The 13,881-nt window shown below is 41.8% G+C and overlaps 1 protein-coding gene across 5 annotated transcripts in view; it reads left to right on the plus strand.

Moving 5' to 3' along the window:
* The window catches only part of QKI (QKI, KH domain containing RNA binding), a 188,080-nt gene that overhangs the window by 159,137 nt on the left and 15,062 nt on the right, over positions 1–13,881 (plus strand). For all 5 annotated transcript variants that reach the window (XR_005778434.1, XM_040429286.1, XM_040429287.1 and 2 more), the window contains exon 5: positions 11,359–11,446. Coding sequence is in view for 4 of the 5 variants with exons in the window: in XM_040429286.1 (XP_040285220.1) it covers positions 11,359–11,446 (88 nt within the window). In the remaining variant the exon portion in view is untranslated. The remainder of the gene's footprint in view (positions 1–11,358; positions 11,447–13,881) is intronic.

The raw sequence follows: 13,881 nt of genomic DNA on the forward strand, positions 1-13,881 counted from the left end.
GCTTTTCATTGAAACTTTAGTTAGGGCCTCTGTAATTGTATGCATTGGATAAGCTGCCTGCAAAGCCCTCAACCCATTCTGGTCTCAGTCTTTTAACAAAAAGGTTGTTGTAATGTCTTCTTCCAGCGGGGATGTCTAGCAGGTTGCTCATCATTTTTGGTTCCATAAATCTGTATGCAGTTTGTCTCTGTTAGTCATTCTGCTAAAAAACCTTGTCTATCTTCTGAATTGTCATGTGAAGCAGTCACAGGAATGAGAACATTTCCTGTTTCGAGGCTTGGTCATTGGATGATCTCATCTAAAAATCCTGTGTATATGCAGTTCAGTTTTTAATACTGCCCCAAAACACCCCCAATTGTTTAATATTGACCTGTTAACATACCAGAATGAGAGCGGTTGCTATGAGGGACCTCTACCGCCTCTGTATGCCCCTATACGTATGTTTGAATGCTTTTAGTCTTTGAAGCTGTTAGGACCAAGTGGTGACCTGTTCTTGGGGTTTCTATATCCTTTTACGCTGCATATTCCACATAGTTTCTTTCAACTGTTGAGATGAAGAGATGTCTAGCATTCTGCCTTTGGATGTTTGCAGGAAATCTCTTGTAGATCATTCTATACATATATTGTTGGCTCGTGGGCATAAATGCCATTCTATAGATGTTTGAGGATGATTTGGGTGTCTCCTTGCAGGTCATGTCCTGTATGTAGCATGGAGTGTAACATTAAAGGGGTAGTGGATATGTACTGCTATTAGTGTGTGAAGAAAATGCCAGTTACTTACACGTTCATATGTGTCACAGAACTTTGTTTAGAGATGGGGCTTGGTGACATGGTCTTGCCACCTGCCGGACTTGCAGTATAATGAGTTCAGCCTTAAAAAGTGCAGTCTTTATAAGGTTCTCAGTGCAGAGTAGTAGGCTCCATCTAGCAATCTGTGTGCACAGTGAGGCCATTGCTCTATTAAATATGAATGGAAGGGGCTCCACAGTGAATAGGGACATTCATGTGTAAAGGATATTTGACTGGGGCATGGGATATCAGGAATGAGCACTGAATTGCAGGGCAAGGTTTCTCTTTGTCAGCAGGATAAAAGCATTCCACAGCATGCTCTGTCAGAAATGAGTTTCACAGGACAGGGCTTGGAGTTTGCAGCTCTTATCATGCATGACATCCTTTAGGCCCCTTTCACACGAGCGTGGCGGATTGGCTCCGGAAGCGTTCAGGGTGCATTCAGTGAAACTCGCACCATTTTTCAAGCAAGTTCAGTCAGTTTTGTCTGCAATTGCGTTCAGATTTTTCAGCACGGGTGCAATGCATTTTGAACGTGCGTGATAAAAAACTGAAGGTTTACAAAAAACATCTCTTGGCAACGATCAGTAAAAAAAAAACGCATCACACCCGCACTTGCTTTTCATGCAGCCCCATTCACTTCTATGGGGCCAGGGCTGCGTGATGCGTGAAAAACACTCATGTACACAGACCCATTGGAATGAATGGGTGCGGATTCAGTGCGGGTGTAATGCGTTCACGTCACGCATTGCACCCACGTGGAAAACTCGCTTGTGTGAAAGGGGCCCTAGGATGAGGAAGAAAAGAAAGCCGTGCCAAGAACGTGCAGGCCTGTAGATCCCTCAGGGCCATTGGGCCTGGCTAGTGCACATTGTAAGGAACCCTGTCAGCAGCATGTTTTTCAACTACTTTTCAAGTCGAGCTAGTTCCTCTTTGGAAAGCCAAGCATTGCTTTTTCTGCAATTGCATTATTAGTGTTAGGCCTCATGCACACGACCGTTGTGTGCGTCCGTGGTTCCGTTTTCCGTTTTTTTTCGCGGCCCCATTGACTTTCAATGGGTCAGTGGAAAAATCAGAAAATGCACCGTTTGGCAGCCGCATCCGTGATCAGTGTTTCCTGGCCGTGAAAAAGATATGAACTGTCCTATTTTTTTCACGGTCAACGGTTCGCGGACCCATTCAAGTCAATGGGTCCGTGAAAAATCACGGATGCACACAAGATTGTCGTCCGTGATCCGTGTCCGTTTTTTCCTATCATTTCAATGGCAAACTTGACTTAGATTTTTTTAAAATTTTTAATGTCCCAGGGAAGAAAAAACTGACACGGAACAACGGAAACCGCTTTTGCAGACCGCAAAAAAAGCGTCCATGTGCATGAGGCCTTATGTGCATAAATACTTATAGCTCATTTCCCGCAAGACCATGTGTAAGGCCACAGTATATGTACCATTAGTCTATACCGTTACTGCAATACAGGTGCCGCTTTTTCTTATCAATGTTGTGTGTTTTGTTTTTTTTGTGTTTTTTTTTTATACATACAGAATACAAGGGGAATGTTGAAGAATTTAGAGGATGAAAAGCTTGATTCAATCGCTTGGGCTTAAACTAAGCAATGCAAATCCGGCTTTAAGTGACCTTATTGATGTTTGCTTAAAGCGGCTTCCTCTTCGTACAAATGACGGAGCTTTGTTGTAGTTACTTCCCGGTAGTACTGCGTCCTACTGCAGATTGCCTGCATTCCATGTGCATCCTCACTGTGCTTGCGGCAAGAGCCTCCAGAAATGCCTGCAGCTAGGATAGATTGTCTGAACTGAGCTTGTTTCATCTGCTGTCAGATGGCTAAAGGACAGGGTCAGATAACAAAAATACCCTGTTTGAGGCTGCCAAGTTGTAGGTGAAAATAAGAGGGAAAAGGTTTCCTAAATGGGTCAGTGTAATATATGGCCACTCTACAGTCTATTTGTGTTTTTATATTAGCGTCTCGGAAAAAAAGGCAAAGTGCTGCCCAGCAAATTTCTGTTTTCTCCATTCTCCAAGGTTGAGATGACTGCTTGTTGTAATAAATGGCGCCATCTTCTGGAAGAAGTGAAATCAAACCCTGCCTTGCACTGCTCTCCTGCACACATGACTTCTCAAGCACTTCTCTTGTGTCTGAACATCAGGGTGAAACAATGCACTTTTGAATAGTTTGATAATAAGTATATGTCTTTCAAGGGCTGAGAATGAAACTATTTTTATTTTTTGGCATGAATTTTCCAGAATACATGCTTTCGGAGTGTTTTTCTACTTTGCTGCTTCAGTGGTCTGCTTTGCAACTGATAGCTAAGTGCATGGAAGAGTGCCAATTACTGAACACCAGCAGCACTCTTATTAAAGGACCACTCCATGGCATCAACCTATAATACGGGATCCTATGCTCGGCAGAGCTAGCAATTTCCTCAGATGAAAAATACCACACTGAGGAGTCTATAGGACAGGGGATTATTATATTTCAGAGCACAATCTTAGTTGCTAGGTTACTTTTCAAATCCATCCTACAGCCTCCTAAACAATAAAGCAAAGCTCTATGAGCAATAATTACACATTTATCACGTGGAAATGTAACACTCCGCTTAAGCTTTGTGTCACTTTATGAATGTGATTTAGCATTGACCCCTTTTTTATTAGTATTGTAACACCTAATCACTGCTACCTTTACAATTGATCTCTCATTGTCCTCTAGCCATTGAATGCTGTCAGTGGTTGTATTCTCCCACATGCCCTAAAACCGACAGTCTTGTTTCTCAGTTCACTATGTTCAAATAAATAATAACCATAGAGTTACCGATTAGAAATTTTAGAAAATCACTTATAACTGGTTGCTTGTGTCCTGCAGAACCCTGACGGGAATCTACTTTCCTCGTGACTGGTCATACACAAAATGTGTGGATTGACCTAGTAAGGTTTATTGGGACGTGTCCGGTGTTTAAAGAGGACCTTTCACCCATTATGACAATGTGAACTAAGTATACAGACATGGAGAGCGGCGCCCGGGGATCTCATTGCACTTACTATTATCCCTGGGTGCCGCTCCGTTCTCCTGCTATGCTGGTATCTTCGTTCACAAAGTTATGGTAGGCGGAGTCTGCCCTTGTTCTGCTGTAGCGCTGGCCAATCGCATTGCAGAGCTCACAGCCTGGGAGAAAAGAACCTCCCAGGCTGTGAGCTCTGCGCTGCGATTGGCCAGCGCTAGAGCAGAACAAGGGCTGACTCCGCCTACCATAACTTAGTGACTGAAATCTCCGCCTACCATAACTTAGTGACCGAAGATACCGGAGGGCATAGCAGGAGAACGGAGCGGCACCCAGGGATAATAGTAAGTGCAGTGAGATCCCCGGGCGCCGCTTTACATGTCTGTATACTTAGTTCACATTGTCATAATGGGTGAAAGGTCCTCTTTAATACACACAGAACAGTATTTGGCATGTTGTTCCTTTCTAGATGCCTATTTTTGTATCTTGGTACAGCCCTATTCTGAGTGTCTGCCATTAGGCAACTTCAGGATGTTTAGTTGCTTTTATTACCACTAGATCCTTTAGAAAGTTCAAACTTTGTAAAAGGGAGTCTGTGATCCTACCAGGACAGTGGAATTGGAGTCTAAAGTAGACTGAATACAGCTTTAAAATTTAGAAATTAATATTGTGTAATTTAATAACTTTCATAGGAATGTTAATCATAAATAGGTTTTATTTTCTACCAATCTGAGCAGGCAATTATCAGGAAGAGTTGCCTGCTCATCAATGGAGGTGAAGCACAGCATTTACATGTACCAATCTCCTCCACTGTATAGGGACGAGTGATCGCTACTGTCATCGCTCATCCTCATATGAGTCATTGTTTCTGGGCAGCAGATCATTGTTCACACAGCACAATCTGCTGCCAAGAAGCAATGATTTAATATGCTGCATGAACAATGAAATCAGCAGATGAACGAGCGTTTTGCTCATTAATCAGTTGCTTTTGGGCCCGATAATTGGCCCCTCAATTAACAGTGATGGCAAATTTAGTTCTCACCTCTCCTGTGTTCTTCCCTGTCCTTATTCTATAAACAGTGATGAGCAGGGTATTCTACTGGTGATAGATACTTGGCCCTTAGTTACAATGCCTGAAACTGTGCTGCACATGGTCCTTAGTAAGTTCCTTCTCTAAAGACCATTCAATACTCCACATGCCTGCAGTCATCCCAGAACCTCTAGATAGAACTGGAAGACAGCATTAAAGGCGTTGTCCGGGAATAATTAACTTTTCACAGGTTTCTGCAGCTTGCCTCTGCTATGGGAAGAATCATACTTGCCTGCTACCCACCTCCTGGGCTTTGCATTCTGACTCCCATGTGTCTGTCTTCCGGTAAACATTGTTTACTTCCTCCCCAGCATGAGCATGATCATCTGCTCTGCTGAAGCCAATGACTGGTTTCAGTGGTGATATATTAATCTTGCCACAGTGGAGGCAGGCTGTGGGCTCCTGTGAAAAGTTAAAAATCCTGTGAAAAAAATTCCCAGACAACCCCTTTAACCACCTAACTGTTTTGTCCAGCTCCAGCAGTGGGAAAAGTAGCTAACTGGAGGGGAGTGGGCTACTTTAGATGCTGCTATCTCCTGAATGGTAGCAGCTACTGGTCTGGCTGGCATTCCAAGCTTTCAGACAATACCAGAATGACAGCAATATGTTCAGTACAGGGGAAGATATCACTGATAGAAATCGGGATGCTGTGAATGCAGCTGAAAGTGAAAGTAAAATCAGGTTTTACCTATTTAGGCATAAACGTGATACACTACATATATAGCTTTTCTAACTTATTTTGAGGACAAATTAAAGTTAGTGTATAAGGCCACTTGCACACGACCGCATGGTTTTTTCAGTATTTTGCGGTCCGCAAAAAACAGATCCGCAAGAAATACGGATGACGTTCATGTGTTTTCTGTTTTTTGTGGAACGGAACAGTTGGCCCCTGATAGAACAGTACTATCCTTGTCCGTTATGTGGACAATAATGGGACATGTACCATCTTTGAACGGATAAACTGAAATATAGAAACGGAAGGCATACCTTCCTTTTTTTTATTTTGCTGATCCATTGAAATGAATGGTTCCGTATACGGAACGCAAAAAAAAAACTAAACCGAAAAAAAAAACTTGTGTGCAAGAGGCCTAGTTATTACATTTTTAAAATAATTTTTGAAAAATTCAGAAAATGTATTACAATAAATATGGTTTATGTTCCAAGTAGCTTGCTTACTTACATGATGGGAAGAAAAAGCCTGATTTTACCATTTTACTGCAGTCATCTTTTTCTTACTAAATTATTGGCCATTTAGGGCTCATGCACACAAACGTATTTTCTTTCCGTGTCCGTTCCGGTTTTTCTGTGGACGGTATACAGAACCATTCATTTCAATGGGTCCGCAAAAGTATGTCCGTATTTCCGTTCCGCAAAAAAAAGAACATGTCCTATTATTGTCCACATTACGGACAAGGATAGTACAGTTCTATGAAGAGCCAGCTGTTCCGTTCCGCAAAATACATAATGCACACGGATGTCATCAGTATTTTTTGCGGATCCGTTTTCTTGTGGACCGCAAAATACATACTGTCGTGTGCATGAGCCCTTATGCTGGAGTCCTGACTACACCACCCTGGACACTATATTCAGCAGAGCTAGCCCTACAAGGCATTGTGCCAGGTTTTACAGCATACTACCTGGCAACAGACTTCCTTTAAGTTGCTAGAGATTGGGCATGGCAGTAACAGATGTTGTGGGGTATTGTCTGACTTTCCATTGCCAAGGCTGTATGTGCTTTTCTACACCTTCACTAAAAAAAAAACCTCAAAGTTGTGCTAAATTGCAATAGAGTATCTAGCTTTAGTATTTTTAGTTTTAGTAGCCACATCTTAATTTTGTGCCCGTTAGTTGTCTATGAAAAACACATGTCATTATAGTTGATTTTTAAAGGGGCGGTTTGGCCAGTGAAGGTTTTTTTGTTTAAACAAATGGCTCAGAATGGTATTCAGTAAATCTTACTGATCACCAGTCGCTTCCATTCCAATGTTTCCCTATGGCCTCTACTAGCAGATGCTTTTTGATCCCTCTCGGCACGGAAATGTGACTGCTAAGCAATTCACTGGCTGAGCAGTCAAATTTCCTTTCTTGAGAGGGACCAATAAATACAGACCATCAAGGGACTTGAGAAGCATTGGATCGACAGTAGGGATTGGTAAGGTGAATCAGTTGGACGACCCCCACCTGTTGTTCTGATGTAATAAACTATATCAGTATCCTGATTTTGAATATATTATTGGTACACTCTTATGTTGCTGTGACTGTGCCCTGGTTACTGGTAATAAATATGAACCTGTTACCTGGATACTGGTTTTAGGGGCTCCCCATGTGACTTACGTACTAATGAATCAATTAGCTCTAGGCTTGCAAACTTGCGCGTAGGGTCGTCTAGTTCATTAACCATCTTTTCAAGTTACGCTTAAAAGGTTAATAAACTGCTGCACAGCTAATGAAAAACGGAAGCATTACAAGAAGAAAAGCCGCACAGTCCTACTTTTGGGTGTCATGTACATGCTGTCATCTTGAGGAAAAGAATTTTACATACTTAACTTACATCTCATTACTTGCTGGGACTTGACTGCAATTGATTAAAATAATGAAAAGGATGTTAAGACTACTGCATAGAAAAAACCACAAGTGAAGAACTGGTCCAGGCACTGTATTAACTTCAATGATTTATAGCGGCAGTAGAGCACTCTGCACTGCATTTCGGAGAATAATCGCGCACTCCAAGTAAGCCATCTGCTTACCATTTCCCGTTCCCTGAAGGGAAATAGCTGCACTTTTTAGAAATTATATCCATTTCATATTCTTGTTGCTTCTGTGAGATAAATGTCATTTTATTGTCGCCTTCTAATTTGTGTACTTGTTTGTTGGCAATATGTTTTTTTTTTTACTTCCACCATTGTACTTTTAATTAAAAATGCCTGCTCAATATTGTCTGAACTTTCTCTAGAACTCGATTAGCAAGCTGTAAAGGGGTATTATGCAGGATGCTATGTTTAGTATTTGCTGTTATCAAGGGGATTTCACTTTTATCAATTTTTGCTAAATAGGAATTACCAGTAATACAACTTCTGTTGTCAGAATTGAGTTGCTGGAAAACAAATGTACACATGAAGAAAGATCAGATGGGAGAGTGCAGTTCTAGTCCTCTGACAGGACAGCCCCTTTCCATATATATATATATATATATATATATATATATATATATATATATATATATATACAGTACAGACCAAAAGTTTGGACACACCTTCTCATTCAAAGAGTTTTCTTTATTTTCATGACTATGAAGGCATCAAAACTATGAATTAACACATGTGGAATTATAAACATAACAAACAAGTGTGAAACAACTGAAAATATGTCATATTCTAGGTTCTTCAAAGTAGCCACCTTTTGCTTTGATTACTGCTTTTTACACTCTTGGCATTCTCTTGATGAGCTTCAAGAGGTAGTCCCCTGAAATGGTCTTCCAACAGTCTTGAAGGAGTTCCCAGAGATGCTTAGCACTTGTTGGCCCTTTTGCCTTCACTCTGCGGTCCAGCTCACCCCAAACCATCTCGATTGGGTTCAGGTCCGGTGACTGTGGAGGCCAGGTCATCTGGCGCAGCACCCCATCACTCTCCTTCATGTTTAAATAGCCCTTACTTTCAAAGTTTTCCCAATTTTTCGGCTGACCGACTGACCTTCATTTCTTAAAGTAATGATGGCCACTCGTTTTTCTTTACTTAGCTGCTTTTTTCTTGCCATAATACAAATTCTAACAGTCTATTCAGTAGGACTATGAGCTGTGTATCCACCTGACTTCTCCTCAACGCAACTGATGGTCCCAACCCCATTTATAAGGCAAGAAATCCCACTTATTAAACCTGACAGGGCACACCTGTGAAGTGAAAACCATTTCAGGGGACTACCTCTTGAAGCTTATCAAGAGAATGCCAAGAGTGTGCAAAGCAGTAATCAAAGCAAAAGGTGGCTACTTTGAAGAACCTAGAATATGACATATTTTCAGTTGTTTCAAACTTGTTTGTTATGTATATAATTCCACATGTAATAATTCATAGTTTTGATGCCTTCAGTGTGAATCTACAATTTTCATAGTCATGAAAATAAAGAAAACTCTTTGAATGAGAAGGTGTGTCCAAACTTTTGGTCTGTACTGTATATATTTATTGTATGTAGGGCAGGGGTGCACAACCTGCAGCCCCCAATCATCTGGACACAGACATGCAGGTCTATGTCTTGTAGCTGCTCAAATGTATCTTTCCATTAGATGGGAGTCCTAGAATTGTAACCAGACATTGATGGTTTATACTGTATGTTCAACATGCCCTAACTACAGTATTTCAGTTGTTAATATCCCTTTAAAAAATTTTCGGCTCTTGATGTTGGTCCAGTCTGGCAACATCGTGCACCCCTGATCTAGGGCATATATGTAGGACCATAGATGGGGTGATCTGCACCTCCTTCTATTAGTTACTCTGTAGCAATGCTGCTAAGCGAGGGCAGCAGTGCAGTCTGTGCAACCATGTATTTGAAAGCACAATTCTGTAGAGTTGTTGCAGGGAGACTTCCCCCCCCCCCCCCCCCCCCATCCTACAATGTCAACTGTCTTGTTTAAAAGTGTATTAGGCCAGACACGCGCTAGCCACTTAAAGGGAACCTGTCATGTGTATATTTTATTATAATCTAACTAATTATATACAATCATTAACTACTAAAAAGTACCTTAGATGTATTCACTTACTGGTGTGACAGATAGTTATCTCATAATATACACACAAAGATGCCGCATGCTAATGAGCCGATTTTAGTCCGGCGTGATGTCATTGAGTACAGCGTATATTTAATTCAGAGCTATAGCCACTCCCCTGCCACCTGCTGCTGGTTCATTTGGAAACAAACTGTCATTCAGCAGCAGGTGGGCGGGGAGAGGCAGGAGCTCATGAATATTCATGACTCATCATTATCAGCTGGAGCTTTTCAATACAAGATGTTGGCAGATTGACTGGGTCAATTAAAGAAAGTGACCCAGCATTGTGCTAAGAGAATCAATCACTTATTTATGTTGCCCTTAGTTAGGACACCATAAAACTGGTGACAGGTTCCCTTTAAAGTGTGAGTTCCCATTATGACCTCCACTCCTCTGACAATATTGCACATTATAATGATTTATTAGAGTATTTGACCCTGAGAGTCCTGGAATCTCCTGAATTGGGCTACTTTCACAATCTCGTTTTGTGCGGATACGTCATGAGCGGATCCGTTCAAATAATACAACCGTCTGCATCCGTTCAGAATGGATCAGTTTGAATTATCTTTAACACAGCCAAGACGGATCCGTCTTGAACACCATTGAAAGTCAATGGAGGACGGATCCGTTTTCTATTGTGCCAGATTGTGTCATAGAAAATGGATCCGTCCCCATTGACTTACATTGTGTGTCAGAACGGATCAGTTTGGCTCAGTTTCGTCAGACGGACACCAAAACACTGCAAGCAGAGTTTTGGTGTCCGCCTCCAAAGCGGAATGGAGATAGAACGGAGGCAAACTGATGCTTTCTGAGCGGATCCTTTTCCATTCAGAATGCATTAGAATGCAAACTGATCCGTTTTGGACTGCTTATGAGAGCCCTGAACGGATCTCACAAACTGAAAGCCAAAACAAGAGTGTGAAAGTAGACTTAGGGCTCATGCACACGACCATATGCCCTCCGAGACATACGGTCCATGAGCGGGCCATATGTCCTTGAGCGGCATACATCGTGCACACAGCATCATAGGTTACTATGATTCTGTGCGCATCGTGCCGCCCGCAGGGCTATTGTCCCGCACTCCTAATATCATATGATTGCGGGACAACAGTCCCGCGGGCGGCCTGATGCACACAGCATCATAGTAACCTATGATTATGTGCGCTCCCGTGTGCACGATGTATGCCGCTCAAGGACATATGGCCCGCTAACACAGACCGTATGTCTCGGAGGGCATACGGTCGTGTGCATGAGCCCTTACACTGACAATACTGTCAGTGTAATTTTGTAGGTTCCAAGTTTCTCAGGGTCACACAGCATTATAAATCATTAAAATGCTATGTCCTGTTAGATAACGGGACGGCACACTTCAAATTTATCGTATTGAACTCGCTTGTGTGTGTCTGGCTTTAAAGCATGGATATGCTGTTTGTGATCAATGGAAATGAAGGGACTGCGCCCAATTCAGCTTTCTCCTGCATAGTAGTGTTCCCAGTAATCCGCCCTCCAGAAAGCTGCAACGCTGACCTGTTCGGGTAGATTCACTGCAGGTGGTCGAGAGTGTTGTTGTATTAGGGAACGACTGTGGAGAAGCCACAATACTTTGGCCCTTGGAACTCAGTTCCAAGCTGTATCTCACTTACTTTGGTGGAAAACCTCTTTACGTTTGCAATTGTACATGTCATTTCAATCATTTTACTTTTATCTTGCAGGCTGAAGGAGAAGACAGTTTAAAAAAAATGCAGTTGATGGAACTGGCCATACTGAATGGCACTTACAGAGACGCCAACTTAAAATCACGTAAGCTTTTCTTTTTATTTTAGGCAAATATACTCTTCTATTAGAATTTATATGATGCATACATGAGGTAGAACCATTTCTTATAATTTCTACACAAATACACATCACTGCATTATTGCTCATATCACCGGTTGTACATGTCACCCGATTTGTAGTCGCTGGGTCTCCCTAAATGTTCTGACATTTCTTTAATATATTCTAAGCTTTACCGTATTTTTTGAAATATAAGATGCACCTTGACTATAAGACTCCCCATTTTTAGACAACCGAAAATAAATTCTCTGCTACCTACACACACAGTTTTGCTAAATGCACACAATGAACACAGCCCTGCTACATGCACACCTTTCATTGATCCAGCAGAGCACTGTATGACTGCACTTCTGGATCATCAAGGACGCAGGCACTATTTTGTAAGATTATTTTTTTTTCATCTTATATCCAGAAAATACAGAAATAGGGATTATATCAGTTCCCCAGTCTTATGCCCCTCCCTCAGGTCAGGTCCAGTATAACAAAAAAGACAACTAAATAACCCAGTGTTATGAGCCTAGCCATTGCAGAGTAGAAATCCGACGCGTCATCTGCTTTACACAATAGGCAGTTAAGAGGACTACAAACTGATTCATTAGAAAATAATTTTTTCTAACGTTTTCTCTTAAAGGGGTTGTGCCGTCTCCACAGGGAGATGGAACTAAGCATCAGCCCCTGGTAGTCACGCTTAAACAGCCAAGCAGGCCAGCGCTCCACTGTTTCCATAACTGCCATTGTAGTGATTGGGAGATACACAAACAGCGTAGCAGAACCAGCTACTCTGCTTCTATAACTCCCGGTTACAGAAGCAGCATGGGTTTACCAAGGACAGAAGTTGTCAGACTAACCTGATTTGTTTTTATGAGGAGGTGAGTAGTAACCTGGACAGAGGGGCGGCTGTGGATGTAGTGTTTCTGGATTTTGCCAAGGCTTTTGATACTGTCCCTCATAGACGCTTAATAAGTAAAGTAAGGTCTATTGGCTTGGAAAGTATAGTTTGTAATTGGATTGAAAACTGGCTATAGGACCGTGTCCAGAGAGTTGTGGTCAATGATTCCTATTCAGAATGGTCCCAGGTTATAAGTGGTGAACCCCAAGGTTCAGTGCTGGGACCTTTTTATTATTTAATTTATTTATTAATGATATTGAGGATGGGATTAATAGCACCATATCTATTTTTGCAGATGACACTAACCTGTGTAGAACTGTACAGTCTATGGAAGATGTCCACAAACTACAAGCTGACTACACTCTGAGTGATTGGGCACCAACTTGGCAAATGAGGTTCAATGTGGACAAATGTAAAGTTATGCATCTTGCTAGTAATAATCTCTGTGCTTCATATGTCCTAGGTGATGTAGCACTGGGAGAGTCACTTATAGAGAAGGATTTGGGTGTCCTTGTGGATGGTAGATTAAATAACAGTACATAATGTCAATCAGCTGCTTCTAAGGCCACCAGGATACTGTCATGCATTAAACCAGGCATGGACTCGCGGGGCAGGGATGTAATATACCACTTTACAAAGCACTGGTGCGGCCTCATCTGGAATATGCAGTCCAGTTCTGGGCACCAGTCCATAGAAAGGATGCACTACAGCTGGAAAAACTACAGGAGGAGAGCGACTAAACTGATAAGGGTCATAGAGGGTCTTAGTTATGAAGAAAGATTAAAAGAATAGAATTTATTTAGTCTTGAGAAGAGACGTCTAAGGGGGGACATCATTAAGCTATACAAATATATAACTGGGCCATACAAAAAATATGGCGAAAAGCTGTTCCATGTAAAATGTGCTCAAAAGACAAGGGGGCACTGCCTCCGACTGGAGAAGAAAAGGTTCAGTCTCCAGAAGCGTCAAAGCTTCTTTACTGTGAATCTGTGGAATAGACTTCCTCAGGATGTGGACACAGCAGGAACAGTGGACAGTTTCAAAAAGGGTTTAGATGAATTCTTAAAAGTAAATGACATTAATGCTTATGAAAACGTGTAGAAATCTGAGTCTCGCTTCCTTCTGGGATTCTCCTCTCCACCTATCCCTTGGTTGAACTTGATGGACGTATGTCTTTTTTCAACCGTATTAACTATGTAACTTGTTCTGCTATGCTGTTTGCGTATCTCCCTTTCACTAAAATGGGGTTAGGGAAACGGAGCACCGGCCCGCTCTCCAGTCTGGAGCTTGGTGGCAATGGTGAGATGGGACATCCCCTTTAACTTTCCAGATCTTGGCAGAGATTCCTAGCTCATGTAAAGTGAAATGTTTTTGTAGATCGTGTGCTAATTATGAAGTTCATCCTTTTTGTTTCACTTATGAGTCATGCTGTTCCTCCATCTTTTTGTTGCACATCTATGCATGCTTTATGTATATTGCTTATAGATACAAAATCTTATTGAAGATCCAGTCT

The sequence above is a fragment of the Bufo bufo genome, chromosome 4 (genome assembly GCF_905171765.1).
Source record: "Bufo bufo chromosome 4, aBufBuf1.1, whole genome shotgun sequence".
Lineage (NCBI taxonomy): Eukaryota > Metazoa > Chordata > Amphibia > Anura > Bufonidae > Bufo > Bufo bufo.